The 15,840-nt window shown below is 39.4% G+C and overlaps 1 protein-coding gene across 5 annotated transcripts in view; it reads left to right on the forward strand.

The window, feature by feature from the left end:
* Positions 1–15,840, forward strand: part of THSD7B (thrombospondin type 1 domain containing 7B) — a 1,494,436-nt gene that overhangs the window by 1,010,821 nt on the left and 467,775 nt on the right. For all 5 annotated transcript variants that reach the window (XM_086718478.1, XM_086718480.1, XM_086718479.1 and 2 more), the window contains one exon: positions 1,159–1,356. In XM_086718478.1, coding sequence (XP_086574604.1) covers positions 1,159–1,356 — 198 coding nt within the window. The remainder of the gene's footprint in view (positions 1–1,158; positions 1,357–15,840) is intronic.

Below are 15,840 nucleotides of genomic sequence, written 5' to 3' on the forward strand. Positions count from 1 at the left end.
CCTGGAGCCTGTTTCCAATTCTGTGTCTCCCTCTCTCTCTGCCCCTCCCCCGTTCATGCTCTGTCTCTCATTGTCCCAAAAATAAATAAAAAACGTTGAAAAAAATTAAAAACAAACAAAAAAACAAAAAAACTCATAGACTAGAGTTGTATCTAGTTCTCAGTCACTTTTTTTTCTTTAATTTTAGGACACTTTGTTTTTTAAAAATGATAAATTAGTTAAAAATGGAGAGATTTCATATAAAAACAAAACACAACTTGGATTTCTGTCTCCTTAGATAAATTCCACATTCCCTCATGGCAGCAGCCAATGGAAACAGGATTATGGCCACCTGTTACAGAACAAGCATGCATCTTCCATTTCACCACACAACTCAGGACTCCTTACAGTGGTACAATTGACTCATTTCCCTCAGTTTGTACCTGTTTGACTCTTGCAACACTGAGTTTATGACTCTGTAAGCTTATAGAGTTGAAGGCCCATATATATCCTTATTACAGGTGATGTTGGGCTGTAGTCCCACAATACATTTTTTTTTAAAACTGAATAATAGTCCAGGGACCCATGTCTAGCCAAGGTGAGGAATGCAGTCCAAAGAGATGCTGTGTTTACAGGGAAGGCTGACCTGGAATGTAATGTCAAGGAAGGGATACAGGGAAATCTCTGGGCATAAAGCTGTGAATGTCTTAGTTACCAGGGATATGCCAAAATGTAGATGTATCTCAACTTAATGTGGAATAAGCAAAATGTCAAAAACAACAGAAAAAATAAAATGTGGATTTATCTATGTTAGGCTATTTCTGTGAGTCTTCATTTATTTCTATTGGTTTATTGATGCCATTGGACCAGTGCTACTTGCTACTCCATTTGATTGTGTGTTTGTGTATGGCCTCTCCAAGATTGTTAAGTCTTGGAAGACAGAGTCTCTGCTCTAGTTCTTTTCCATTTTCCCTTTCTTTTTGTATCCCCCTACCCCATTTCCCATAAAAGAAAACACCTTGAAATCATACACCTTTTAGGACTATAGAGATTCAAATAAAAGTTTTATCTCTTTTCTAGTTGCTGCTGGTGTTTTTGTTTTGTTTTGTTTTGTTTTGTTTTGTTTGTTTTGATGGATAAAGTTGAATCCTGTGAAACTTTTTTTTCTTTTCTTCTCAGGATTTAGAATGAGGCAGCGCCATGTCCTCATGGAATCCACAGGGCCTGCAGGCCACTGCCCTCATTTGGTGGAGTCTGTTCCTTGTGAGGATCCAATGTGTTACCGATGGCTGATGTCTGAAGGCGTCTGTATCCCCGATCATGGAAAATGTGGCCGAGGCCATCGCATCCTGAAGGCTGTGTGCCAGAATGACCGAGGTATGAGGCAAAGACATATGTGTTGTTAAGTGAGAGCTGCCCTATTACTATTACACGTCACTGCTCTCAAACAGGTCGTTTTCCCAAGGGAGGGAAACAGCTTTCCTATCCTTGAATACTTATGTTGAAGCCACGTGCTAAATTGCTGCAAAGTAAGCAGTCTTGAGTTAATGTGAGGCCACATAGTCCAAAAGAAAAGTATATGATTATGCCTCAGTGCAACACAGTGAAGCTAGAGATTTCTGTGCAGTTCTTAATTTATCAAGACAAATAGAATACAGAATTCCTCTGGGTAGTTTTCAACTTATCAATACCAAACAAGTTTTATTTGCCTTTTTTGAGGTCGATATGTAACATGCTTTTATATATTATTAACAAATACTACCTTGTAAAGATTCCAGGGCTACAATTCTCTCCAAGTTAAGGGAAAAAAATACTAAGCTATATCTTTTCATTTATGGAACATTCAACTACACTCAGTTCTAGACATGATACTGACATTTCTAAAGAACTGTTTTAAAATCTAAATTGTCAAGATTTGCAAAACTGTTAACAGTGGTGTCTTTGCTTCATTGTCAGGCTTGTAGTACAATGGTTGTTTGAAATGAAGGGTGATTTAGAAAACATGTAAGTCACATGGAAATGAGGGAAGTGACATTTGTAAACCTTTATCCTACAGTTAAAAAAAATCAGTCTCTTGGAAGAATATTGGTATGTTTATTAATCCCATTTATAATGCTCTTGATGGGTGGAGGGAAACGTTTTGACTTATGGAGTGAAGTAATCCATAGAATAGAAGGAAATTACAAAGTGGACTCAGAGTGGCTATTCGCATCCACACAGGGTTGACATTCAGCAATGGTTTCCTTGTTTCCCTCCTTCTTGTCTCCCCCTGCAGCCCTCTTTCTCTCCCTCTCTTCATGCCCTTACCTCTCTCACTTTCTTCTTTCTTTCCTTCTCTAATCTTCCTTTCCTCCTGCTTTTGATCTGTTTTCTTTCTTTCTTTCTTTCTTTCTTTCTTTCTTTCTTTCTTTCTCTTTCTTTCCCACCACCATAATTAGCAGATAGACATTTTGTCAGGCAGTGTAATCAGTTATCTCATAAAAGGTATTTGTTTAATTAGAGGTCAACAACAGGCTGTATTAGCTACATCCTTTATGACTAAGTTGTTAAAACTAATAGTGGCTTCTAATATTACCAAATAATTTTTGAATTGTGGTAATATATGTACAACTCATTAACAGAGGCAAATAAGATCACTGTGGTATTGCTTTTCTTTGATTTCAGGAAGAGTAGTATAGAGGTCTAAACCTGGAGTCTAAATCAGCCAGGTTGGAATTTCAAGTCTGCTACTCCCCTGCTAGATGAACTCAGGAAAATTAATTAACTTGTGGAGGCATCCTTTCCTTCAGACTTAAAATAGGGGTAATAAAATCTACCTCTCACTGATTGTGAGGGTTAAACTGGTTATATAAAAGTGATTAGTGAAGTGTCTGGCACATAACCACTCAAAATAAGCTATAAGATTATTTTTCTTATAATACACATTTATTACTGTTCTCTGCCCTGGGGGAATTGTGCAAAGAGCATTCTTATATAATATGAAAATAATGATGAGTATTAGAATAACCATATCACTTCTTCCTCCCAATCTCCAGCTGTGCAATCAAAAAGATGCTTTGTGTGGTTGAGTCCCAAAGACAAATTACTGTCAGGCTTTGTCATCTCACGGCAGGTATTAGAGGCTTGTCATGATGTATTATGTCTATAGGGCTGGGGAGTTTTTCACAATTTCACAATCTGTGTCTTCTGTAGTATTGCAGATTGTGATATTGTGATTTATAATTAGAAATACATATTCTTCCCATTTCCAGTGCAGAGCTGCTAAAACTCTTGGAACTTCCTGAGCAAAAAGAGCAATGGGAGCATCTTTTGTTACATTTGCTCTTTTGTCCTCAATTCCTGAAGTTGCTTCTGTAAAGGTGAAATGGGCGTGTTATTACTCAAAAACAAAAACAAAAAAAAGAGAAAGAAATGAGTGTGTTGTTATTCATAACAAGCCCCATTCTCCCACATGTGGGTTTATGGTAATGAGGTGATTTGTGGAAAGCACCTAAGGATGAGAGCTGGTTGCCAGAGGAGCCAACCAAATAGAGGGTTGGAACTTTCATTCTCACCCCCTGATTGCCAGGGAGGGGAGAGAGGGGAGGTTGAATCAAACACCAATGGCCAATGATTTAATGACTTGTGCATATGTAAAGAAACCTCCATAGAAAATAAAAAAAAACAATAATAATAAAAAGAATTGGGGGTCTGGAGAGCTTCCAGGTTGGTGAACACTGTGGAGATTTGTGGAAAGTGGCAATGGAAATTCCACGCCCTTTCCCCATATCTCACCCTATTCATCTCTTGCACCTGGCTGTTCCTGAATTACATCTTTCACAGTCAACCAGTCATGTAGTAAGGGTCATGTAGTAAGTAAAACAGGTTTCCTGAGTTCTGTGAGCCACTCTGGCAAATTAATCAAAGCCAAAGAGGGGGTTGTGGGAAACCCAAATTTGTAGCTGGTTGGTTAGAAGCATAGCTCACCTGGGCTTACAGTTGACCTCTGAAGAGGAGGGTGGTCTTGTAGGACCAAGACTTTTCCCTGTGGAATCTGATGCTATTTCTGGGTGACGTCAGAACTGAGTTGAGTATTAGGACGTCCAGTTGGTGTTGGAGAATTCCGTGGTGTGGTGTGGGGAAATTGTCCCACCTCCCCCAACACACACATACTATCCCACTGAAAATGGATGCAGAATCCTTTCTACAGAGATATCCATTTTACCATTGTATAGCATTTCTAGAGTTTTATTGCTTATCCCTATGAAATGGCTAATTTTCAACATTGACCTAACTCTTGATTTCTATGGGGAAAAGTAGAAATTACTACTGGTTCATATCAATTCCATGAAGTCTTTATGGTGTTTACATACTTGGATGGCTCCTTAATCATTTGTGGGGTATCAGCCATGGTCATGGTTACAAGAACATGCTAGCCTGGTAGCTGAAGTAGTCTTTTGTCCAGTGAGAAATTGAAAATGTGGTCTGGTTGCACATTTTGCAATTCAGCTTCTTTGAGATTCTGGCTAATTTATGATAGAAGTTGAACAGAAAAGTGCTTCTCTTTAACTCTCTGCATATTATCATGGTCTTTCCGTATCTGCAGGAACTGCCAGAACTGTTGACACTCATTTAAATGCTTGGAGAAGGGAAAAAAATGGTTGAGATATATTTAATAAGTCAGCTGTGATTTTTTTCTAGTAACATTTGGTAGTTTTCTTTTCATCTTTCTGAATTTATTATTGTTTTATATGCCCTTTATTTCACAATTTATTTAGAGTTAACTGGATAAGACCAAAATAAGTATCTTCATTTTGGTAAACAAACAAAGAAATAAACAAAACAAAACAAATGCATATTAGATCTAATCAGACTTAAGTCCTGCTATAATTTGCAAGGGTAACTTTTTTATATATATATATATATATATATATGGCATGTGCACATATGTATATGATAAATACATACACACACACTTTGTGTGTGTGTGTGTGTGTGTGTGTATAACATTAAAACCCCATGCAAAATATCTATATCCCATTCAGATTGTGGAACCAAGAGATTTCCACATAGCCATGATCAGGATTCTGTAGGCCTCTTCAAAGTGTCTTCTTGGGCATTTGTGCCACTAGAAAGAATATTTGTCTTTCCCAGAAGTGTGTTTAAATAATTAGTTTAGGGGCACCTGAGTGGCTTAGTCAGTTGAATGTCCCAACTCTTGATTTTCATTTAGGTCATGATCCCAGGGTCATGGGATTGAGCCCTGTGTTGGGCTCCTCACTGAGTGTGGAGCCTATTTAAGATTCTCTCTCCCTCTGCCCCTCTCCACCTCTCATGCTCTCTGTCTCTTTCTCAAATTACAAAAAAAAAAAAAAATTAGTTTGGAGCCTTTGAAAATCTACAATCTCTGTCACATTGAAGCCAGTAAGTAGCAATTTGAGATAACCAAAATTTGTGGGCTAGTTTAAGAATGTAATCGACTTTAGACTATCAAAGATCCAAGTAGTCATTTATGAATTTGTACAGTCTGTGTAGAGGTATGTTTTGACTCATGCTCTACTTTGATTTATTAGTGATACTGTCCCGTCTTACTGAAGTTACTATTTCTCATCCAGCCTGTGATTGTAGCAAACAATGGGTTAGTAATACTTATTTTTAGGAATTAAATTGTATAAAAGATTGCACGAATGAGTATTCTGATTTGTATCTGATTTCTAATACTTTGAGTGGTCGATGAACTTTGATTTCTTTCCTCTGCACAACATCTTATCACTAATCTGGGTCAATAGAAGTCTACTGAGTATAGAATATACATAGGTTTTTCTTGTCTCATTGACAAGCATGTTTCCTGCAAGTCAAAGTAGACATTTGAAAATAAATGGACTGTGATGCAAACTGGATGCCCAACCTACTTCTCCTTTAGATTATCAGGTTAATATTCTGGGTTTTAAACTTTGTTTCTCAAATGCGTAACTAGTTCATTGTTGCCAGGTTTCACTGGCAGTTGATGAAGGTGTACCACTATATGCCATCTTCCCAGAGTAGGTTGGGAAAATCCCCATAATGCTAGGGCAGTGGACAACATTCCTAGTGACTGACATATGATCACTATTTATCATCTTTCATGTCTCTGTAATGCAAAGTGGACAGATGACATCACAGGGTCAATGGATAAACACCAGACTGTCTATTAGGCAGTCAGACCTTGAGCACTCACCAAGTGCTTTGCTCCATAATTTGCAGAGTAGGTTATCTTGAGAAAAAAAAGAGTGTCTGTATATTTCGGCAAACATCTTTATTTGGAGGTAATGCGGTGTACATTCTGTACTTGGAAAAAACAAATACCTGTGTTGGTATAACACAGAGTATTAATACATTAAGAAGAACAAAGCTCGCATGTTGACAGGTACATGGAACTAGGGTTCTCCAGTGTTACTGGAATGCCCCCTTCCATAGAGGGATACTTATTTTGCAGTTGCGCTAGATTTTCTCCATGCAAATATTTTCCTTAAGTGGTGTATATATTTGCACAGAAAGCTTGGGGAATGATTTTCCATCATTAAGGTTACTTTGCTTTTCATTTCAGAGGCATTTTTCTGTGAGTTATTGCCTTGCATCATTAACCTTGGACAATCCAAAAATGTGATATTTAATCTTAGATAAAATGGCATGTGCTCATACGCATGTGCTTATAAGTACACATAGGATGACTTTAATTGGTGGAAAGCATGCTAGGTTAATCATTTAACTGAAGTGAGTTAATTTTTTTTTTAATGTTTTTAAATCTATGATTGAATTGGAAGTTTTGTTTTATTATTTTTTTTTATCTTTAAATCTCAAGAAATGTTCTTTAGGTTAGCTTTGAAAAGAAGGTCAAACTCCATTCAGATAACAAGTTATTCATCAGAATTCTAAATAAAACCCCTTTTGTGGTTTCAAGTACTATTTTCTAAACCCTTTGATCATGTTGTGTGTCATTTTGGTCATCGAGCACTGCTTTACTTCTCTTCTATGCTTCTACTTTGTCTTACAAGGTTTTCTAACTGCTATTTTAGCACAATATTTATTTTCTTATATTTTAGGAAGACAAAAGAATAAATTATCGGTGAGATATTTCTTTGCCACACAAGTACTAGTCTGTGGTCTATCAACCTGTTAAAGAGACTCTACATATTAGAGCCACCACAGAGATTACACAGCCTCAAAATAAATTTCAAATAAAATTTTTCTGAAAGTTGTGAGCACTTTCATGGAAATAAGTATGTAGCTAATTAAGATGTGCATTTTGGAAGGGATAAGAGTAATTTTAATTGTTTTAAGTTATAAGAAAGCAACTATTATTTTCATCTTATGTTATTTTTATTTGTTTCTGTTTTGAGCAGAAACACACACACACACACACACAAACACTTATACACACACTTATACACTTATACACACACTTACCTTTGCATAAGGTTTGGAAATTTAAAAACTGTATTGCCAGGAGTTCAGAGGGATCGAAGGATAGGGAAATAAATATGGACATGCATTTTATATTAGCAGTGCAAATCCAGAGACAGCCTTTTTGAAATAGCTAAACTTAGCATGCACTGTTGTTTCCTGCTCAGACCCTCTCAGCCATTTACCATTTCTGTGTATATCAGCCCCCAAGTTCCAGCTGACATGACTTGCTTCTGTTTGCCTGGGGAATTTCTCTGCCCACAGAAGTGCAGTCAGCAGTGCCAGGGAATTAACAGTCCCAGGGAGCAGCCTTCAACCCATTCTTGGGAGTTGTAAAAATCATTGCCCTTGCCTTTCAGATGGGATAACGTTGAGATGTATGTTCTGTGCTGTTTCCGAGAGCTCCCACTGAGAGGAAGCTCCACCTACTCATCATGGTGACTTCCTTTGATCACAAACCCTCTCTCAGCCTCCTTCCCTGTCTCATCCCCTACTGTTGCGCTCACTGGTTCTCTGGCGTAACTCCCCAATAAACACTTGCCCAAGAATCTTTGTCAAAGGGTTTATTGTGGTACGACTCAAACTGAGACAAGGATGTGTGAAAAGATATTTCATGGATCCATTCCTGCAGCAGATAGAGGATCCAATTCTAGTCGTACCATGTCGATCATATTAAAGAAACGACTTCCTTGGAAGAGATGATACTGCCAATCATGAGATCTCATCCAATACTTTGAACAACCCTCACTATTTACAGTTATTTGGTAATATCAGATGGCTTCAGTATACTGCTTCTGCACCCCTCCCCCGTCCTTTGAAAGCATAAAACCATTAGTGAATCCCATTTCTTTACCAGTTAGACAATACTAGTAACTTATACAATCCTCCTGAGTCTTGTTTTCCAACAATTGAGTTATTTTATGACTCTCAGGGGAAGGCTAGCTAGGTTATTCATGTTTTCATTTTATAGTGGATTCCAGAGTGTATTGGAATATTTCTAAATAAGGACAAGAGAAAAACAGAGGTCTTTGGAATGTTAAAGGAATTATTTGTGTAGGAAAATTGGGTCTGAAGTGTTTGGGGAGCATATTTCTCTATCTCCTTTGTTGTAGATCAGTCATTCAAAAACTACAATGTGAAAATCCCCCAGTGGGATTATAAAAACACTAGTCATGAGAGAAATGCAAATCAAAGCAACAATGAGTTATCCCCTTACACCTGTCAGCTTGGCTAATAACAAAAAGAAGAAATAACAAGTGTGGGTGAGGTTTTGGAGAAAAGGGAACCCTTGTGCCTTGTTGGTGGGAATGTAAACTGGTACAACCACTGTGGAAAACACTATGGAGGTTCCTCAAAAAATTAGAAATAGACTTACCATGGGATTCAATAATTCTGCTACTGGGTTTTTACCCAAAGAAAACAAAAACACTAATTTGTACAGATATATGCATCTCTGTGTTTATGGCAGCATTATTTACAATAGTCAAGATATGAAAGCAACCCAAGTATCCATTAATAGATGAATGGATAAAGATGTGGTATATATATGCAATGGATTATTACTCAACCAGAAAGAGGAATGAGATCTTGCCATTTGCAACAGCATGGATGTGCCTATTATGTTAAGTGAAATACTTCAGGCAGAGAAATACAAATACCATATGGTTTTACTTATATATGGAATTCAAAAAAAAAAAAAAAAAAAACAAACAAACAAAAACAGACCTATAAGTACCAAGAACAAACTGCTGGTTGCCAGAGGGGAAGGGATGGGAGGATGGGGAAAATGGGTGAAGAGGAGTGAGGGGCACAGGCTTCAGTTATGGAATGAGTAAGTCATGGGGATGAAAGGTACAGCACAGGGAATATAGTCAATGGTATTTGAATAGTGTTGTGTGATGACCAATGGTAGCTGCACTTGTGATAAGCATAGCATAACTAATAGACTTGTCAAATCACTATGTTGTACACCTGAAACTATTGTAACATTATGTGTCAACTGTACTTCAATTAAAAAAACAAAACACAAATGGAGTGGCCCCCACTCCAGAGTTTCTGATTCTGTAGGTCTGAGATGCGGCTAGGGATCTGTATTTCTAATAAGTTTCCAGGTGATGCTGATGGTGATGGTTGAGGGACCACACCTTGAGAAGCACTGCTCTAGGCAGACGGGGGCCTATAGGCAACCTCATAATGTTTGTGTATAACAGAAGTAGGCTACAGCAGTGACAGATATGTCTTATACTTAGAATCAACAATAGTATTGATTCTAATCTGTTGTTTCTTGTTTCCTGCTGGGGAAGTTATTCTTGAAATCTATGAAATATATTACTGTCTTTCCAGAAGCAAGCAGTGAGTAAATATTCTTTTATTTCTTTATTGTTACCTAGATGGATTACTAAAAGATCAAATAGTGGAAAGCAATAGTGTACTCTTGCAGAAACAGAAGACACATAATATGTGAGATGAGTTATTTAGGTTTAGAGGAGAGAATTTTCATTTTCAGCAAGCTATCTTTTTCAGACCACCAACTGGTAGCAGTTTGGTGTCAGTGTCCTTACTGAGGGAAGTGTGGTGATGACAAATACGTTGTATTAAATTTTGAAATGAACCTGACTTTGCAGTTGAAAGTGCCAATAAGATCAGGCTGCTATTCACGCTACAGGAATCAGACTGCAAAAGAGATTAAATTTGAGAGTTCCTGTAGCCAAGTTCTGCATTCCCTTTCATTTAGATGTCTTGCAGTGAAATTAAAGGTGAAATTTTAATAATGCTTGGCAATGAGGGAATCCAAAAGAGAAAAAAATAGAGACTTGTTCTAATCAGTTTCCCTATCCATGTTTGATGGGAAGGTGGGAGTAGATGTAAATGGTGAATCAATTTAAATGTTAAAGAGAGAGGAACTGCAGTGTGGTTTAAATATATTTACTGTACCTTGCCTGTCGATAAACAGATATTGTATTTTGAATTACTTCCTCTTTCTACCCTGGTAAATACTTAGACATTGCAAGTTAGCTTTTGTCTTTTTACACTGTTACCAAGGTTCCCAAGGACATGACTGTGTTAACATCACTACCCCATTAACTATAGTCTGATTTTTCCAGATTTTAATATTTGGAAATACCTGAAAAGAAATTGCTTCCTGAGTGTGCCTGTGTGTCTCATAGAAAGGCTGTCTCTTTTTTCTATCTCTTCTGAAATTCTCAATGGCTGTCTACTTTCTGTTCCCGGTCCATAGGATTTGAAAACCAAAACAAATCATAGATTGTACTGATTCTTCAAAATATAGTTCATATGATTACATAGTCAACCTGACCTTCCAATGGGAATTAATGTGAGACTGTCACCCTTGCCATTACTTTTGATTTTCTGGGCAAGCTCTGAGTTTCCCTATTCCATTGTATATTCTACTAGTGTTACTAACAGGGATTAGTTAACATTAGTCACAGGGATATAACTTTGTTTTCTCATTCTGAAATGCATTTTAAAGTGTCATTTGGCTGTTTCATATGGCCTTTGGCTGGTAACTCCTGACATAGCATCTCCCCACTTTTCCCTCTATGTAGACATAGGAAAAGTAAGGTATGTGGATTAAAACACATTTCTCATATGCTGGAGTAATTTTCACTGATAGGATCACCAATATGACTAGATTAGGAAATGCAATCACAGGCTTACCTGTGCTGTACCCATCTGAGTGTTTTAGGGAAAATATAATGAAAGAAATCTCTCCTGGAAAGGCCTATCCATCCCATGCAAAATCAATTAGAAGGAAATTTTATTTAGGCTAGAAAAATTTTTACTTAGACTTTATAGTTAACTCTGAATTTCTAAATTGAAATAATTAGTACAGGTACTTTATCTAAGTGATTAATGAATCAAAGTTAAGAATTCATAGTGTATAAGCCTTTCTGCTGTGCTGTTCTTTCCATACTTACTGAGTTGAGTGTCTGCTATCCCAAAGAACTTGATCATTTTCCATGGAGAAATATCTAAGACGTAGAAATCAAAAATTATTTTAGAGAAATCATATATTTTACATCAAAGAAACACAAACTAAAGGGTAAAAAAGTGTTGAATGTTAATTTAGGGTTATCTTTTTTTTTTTTTTTTTTTTTTTTTTTTTTTTAAAAGAACATTTTAAATTTTTTTTTTTCAACGTTTATTTATTTTTGGGACAGAGAGAGAGACAGAGCATGAACGGGGGAGGGGCAGAGAGAGAGGGAGACACAGAATCGGAAACAGGCTCCAGGCTCTGAGCCATCAGCCCAGAGCCTGACGCGGGGCTCGAACTCACGGACCGCGAGATCGTGACCTGGCTGAAGTCGGACGCTTAACCGACTGCGCCACCCAGGCGCCCCATAATTTAGGGTTATCTTAAGAACATGGTATTTCCCTTAGTCCTGAGGTAGATTTCAGTTAACAACAGACATCTAGAAAATCCATAGCTCACACCAAGTGCTACTCTTACCTCTGTTACTTCTGTGGGAATTTGCCTCCAGTCACTTATTCGCCTGCCTTAGATGCTCATCTTCTTCTTCCTTTGTCTGATCTCACTCATTCTTTGAAAACCTGGATTAATGTCCTTTAGAAAACCATCCCTTCTCTACCATCCCACCTCTTTTAAGCTGTTCTGGACTCTCAGGTAAACATTACAGTTACCACCCACCTCAGATTATTTGTCAATTATGATAATCCTATTTCCTTGATAGATGGTTGGTTCAGAAATGTGCCAGGTTGAATCCATCTGAGCCAATGGGATGTGAGAAGAGGGACATGAAAAAAGAAGGGTGTTGTTTCAGTTGCTTCCCTGATCCATGGTATGATCTACAGTTTATGTAACTTATGGATGAAAGCATTCCTGTGTGCAGTAGGGAAGACCTGTGAAGACACTCTGGGTCCTAGAGGACATTGTTGAGCCCATTAGTCAACAGTCTGAGCACTGGCTGTTAAGTAAGACAATAGATTTCCTTATTGTAAAAGCCAGTTTCTATTGGAGTTTATTTTAGCTGCTGCACAAGTCATTCTAAATGATGGGGTGCCTGTCTTCTGTGTTCTCATAACACTTTGTGGTTCAGTTATTAACGTCTTTACCACTTTATATTGAAATTATCTGCTCACTTGTCTTTTTCTTCCCGTTTGACTCTTAGTTTTTCAAGGGCAGAGACCTTGACTCATTCATCGTTTTATTCTTGGCATGATGCCAGAGTGTCTGGTGTATTAAGATTTATTCAATAAATATTTATAGAACTTAAAAGAGTCATTTCAGTCGATTTATACAACAGCCCAATTGGGATGTATTACTATTATTCCAGTTTTACTGATGAGAACATTGTAGCCCAGAAATGTTGATAGACCAAAGTCACTCAACTAGCAAATTCTAACACCAGAAGTTTGAATTCCAGACCTAGGACTCCAAACCTGTACTTGTTCTGCTTCATCAGTGTCAGCAAATGCAGAGCACAGGCACCAGCAACATTAGCACTGCTATGTCTCAGACTTGTGAAATAGCTTTCATTAGTTAAGATGTTATTTTGTTTGTTTGTTTGTTACGTGAGACTTACCCTGAAATTCACTCTAAACGCTGCACTCAAAGCATCCACTGCCAACTGACTGATGTGTGTCCACAAGTTGAAACCCACTTCTAGTCTCACAATAAGCATCTTGCCTCTCTTTTCTTTGATCTGAGCTAGCAGCAGGAGAGAGGTCATCAGGTACAATGAAAACATATAGCCCACACACGTTTCCTTCTGGCACAACAAGGTGTATTTGAACTAGACATATAGTACTTATCTGGTTTTCCCTGGCAACTTTAGTTCTAATCTTGATCATATTCAGACAGCTAAGCAGCATAGAATTTATTCATCAGACTGGATTTGGAGTAGAAAGAGAAGCAGAATCTCTGAAAAAGAAGATATGCAAAGTCACAAAGGAGAAGGTGGGAGACAGCTACTAAGGGGCAACTAGCTTTTCACTCCTTCAGAGTAGAGATATTCCTCCAGGGAGGCAATAACGGAACTGCCCATGACACTATATTTTGAGATTCAAGGAATTTGTGAAGTTGAGGGAGTAAAAAGCAAGCAGACTTCTATACACCAAAGTCACTCTTAATATCATATCAGAGTGTATTAAAATAAACTGAAAGTGTTCATTGAGGACGTGATTTTCCTGAGACATACTGCTTTAGAGGGCAAACAGGTAGAAATTAAAAGATGACAAACTTTGGCTTAACATGTGAATACAGGTTCCATTTTTGTTGCCTTAGCAATGGTGACTAGTGTTAGGAGCTCGCTGTCACTGAAGGCATTTGCACAGAGGCTAGACACCTCCTCTCAGGAGAGGTGAGATTCTCCACGCTATTCTGCAAGAGAGGCTGGCTCTGTGCATCCTCTGCTGCCAGTTTGGACAGGATAGTTCTATATTGCTCTTGATTTTCCTGCACCTACAGATACTTATCATCCCTGAATCTCCCCCATAAAATGCCAGTCGTGTCCTCTAGTCCTTGTGTCAGCTCAGAATGAACCCCACGTATTTGTAGTCACCACCAGGAGGATTTCTCCTGATGGGAAAACACAAGCAAGAAGATGCCCAGTCTTGGGACACCTGGGTGGCTCAGTCAGTTAAGCATCTGACTCTTGATTTCAGCTCAAGTCATGATCTTGCAATTCATGGAATCAAGCCCCATGTGGTGCTCTGCACAGACAGTAGGGAGCCTGCTTGGGATTCTCTATGTCTCCCTCTCTCTCTGCCCCTCCCCTGCTCATGCTTTCTCTCTCTGTCAAAATAAATAAATAAACTTAAAAAAAAAGCCCAGTTTTCCCAAAGTTATCAAGAAAAGGTTATGTTTGGGGAGAGAGGGAAGATGGCGGCATAGGAGGATGCTGGGCTCACCGCGCGTCCTGCTGATCACTTAGATTCCACCTACACCTGCCTAAATAACCCAGAAAACCACCAGAGGATTAGCAGAACGGAGTCGCTGGAGCCAAGCGCAGACGAGAGGCCCACGGAAGAGGGTAGGAAGGGCTGCGAGGCGGTGCGCGCTCCACGGACTGGCGGGAGGGAGCCGGGGCGGAGGGGCGGCTCGCCGGCCAAGCAGAGCCCCCGAGTCTGGCTTGCAAAAAGCGGAGGGGCCTGACGGACTGTGTTCCGACAGCAAGCGCGACTTAGCGTCTGGGAGGTCATAAGTTAACAGCTCTGCTCAGAAAGTGGGAAGGCTGGAGGACAAAGGGAAGGAGAGCTGCTGAGCCCCCGGACGACAGAGCTCAGTTTGGTGGGGAACAAAGGCTCTCACCAGCGCCATCTCCCCCGCCCATCCCCCAGCCAAAATCCCAAAGAGAACCAGTTCCTGCCAGGGAACTTGCTCACTCCGCGCAAACACCCAACTCTGCGCTTCTGCGGAGCCAAACCTCCGGCAGCGGATCTGACTCCCTCCTGCTGCCACAGGGCCCCTCCTGAAGTGGATCACCTAAGGAGAAGCAAGCTAAGCCTGCCCCTCCTGCCCCTGTGCACCTTGCTTACCCACCCCAGCTAAGACGCCAGATCCCCAGCATCACAAGCCTGGCAGTGTGCAAGTAGCCCAGACGGGCCACCCCACCCCACAGTGAATCCCGCCCCTAGGAGAGGGGAAGAGAAGGCACGCACCAGTCTGACTGTGGCCCCAGCGGTGGGCTGGGGGCAGACATCAGGTCTGACTGCGGCTCCGCCCACCAACTCCAGTAATACACCACAGCACAGGGGAAGTGCCCTGTAGGTCCTCACCACGCCAGGGACTATCCAAAATGACCAAGCGGAAGAATTCCCCTCAGAAGAATCTCCAGGAAATAACAACAGCTAATGAGCTGATCAAAAAGGATTTAAATAATATAACAGAAAGTGAATTTAGAATAATAGTCATAAAATTAATCGCTGGGCTTGAAAACAGTATAGCTGACAGCAGAGAATCTCTTGCTACAGAGATCAAGGGACTAAGGACCAGTCACGAGGAGCTGAAAAACGCTTTAAATGAAATGCATAACAAAATGGAAACCACCACGGCTCGGATTGAAGAGGTAGAGGAGAGAATAGGTGAACTAGAAGATAAAGTTATGGAAAAAGAGGAAGCTGAGAAAAAGAGAGATAAAAAAATCCAGGATATGAGGGGAAAATTAGAGAACTAAGTGATACACTAAAAAGAAATAATATACGCATCATTGGTATCCCAGAGGAGGAAGAGAGAGGGAAAGGTGCTGAAGGGGTACTTGAAGAAATAATAGCTGAGAACTTCCCTGAACTGGGGAAGGAAAAAGGCATTGAAATCCAAGAGGCACAGAGAACTCCCTTCAGACGTAACTTGAATCGATCTTCTGCACGACATATCATAGTGAAACTGGCAAAATACAAGGATAAAGAGAAAATTCTGAAAGCAGCAAGGGGTAAACGTGCCCTCACATATAAAGGGAG

The sequence above is a fragment of the Puma concolor genome, chromosome C1 (assembly GCF_028749965.1).
Source record: "Puma concolor isolate L17-30 chromosome C1, mPumCon1.1.hap2, whole genome shotgun sequence".
NCBI classification, from domain to species: domain Eukaryota; kingdom Metazoa; phylum Chordata; class Mammalia; order Carnivora; family Felidae; genus Puma; species Puma concolor.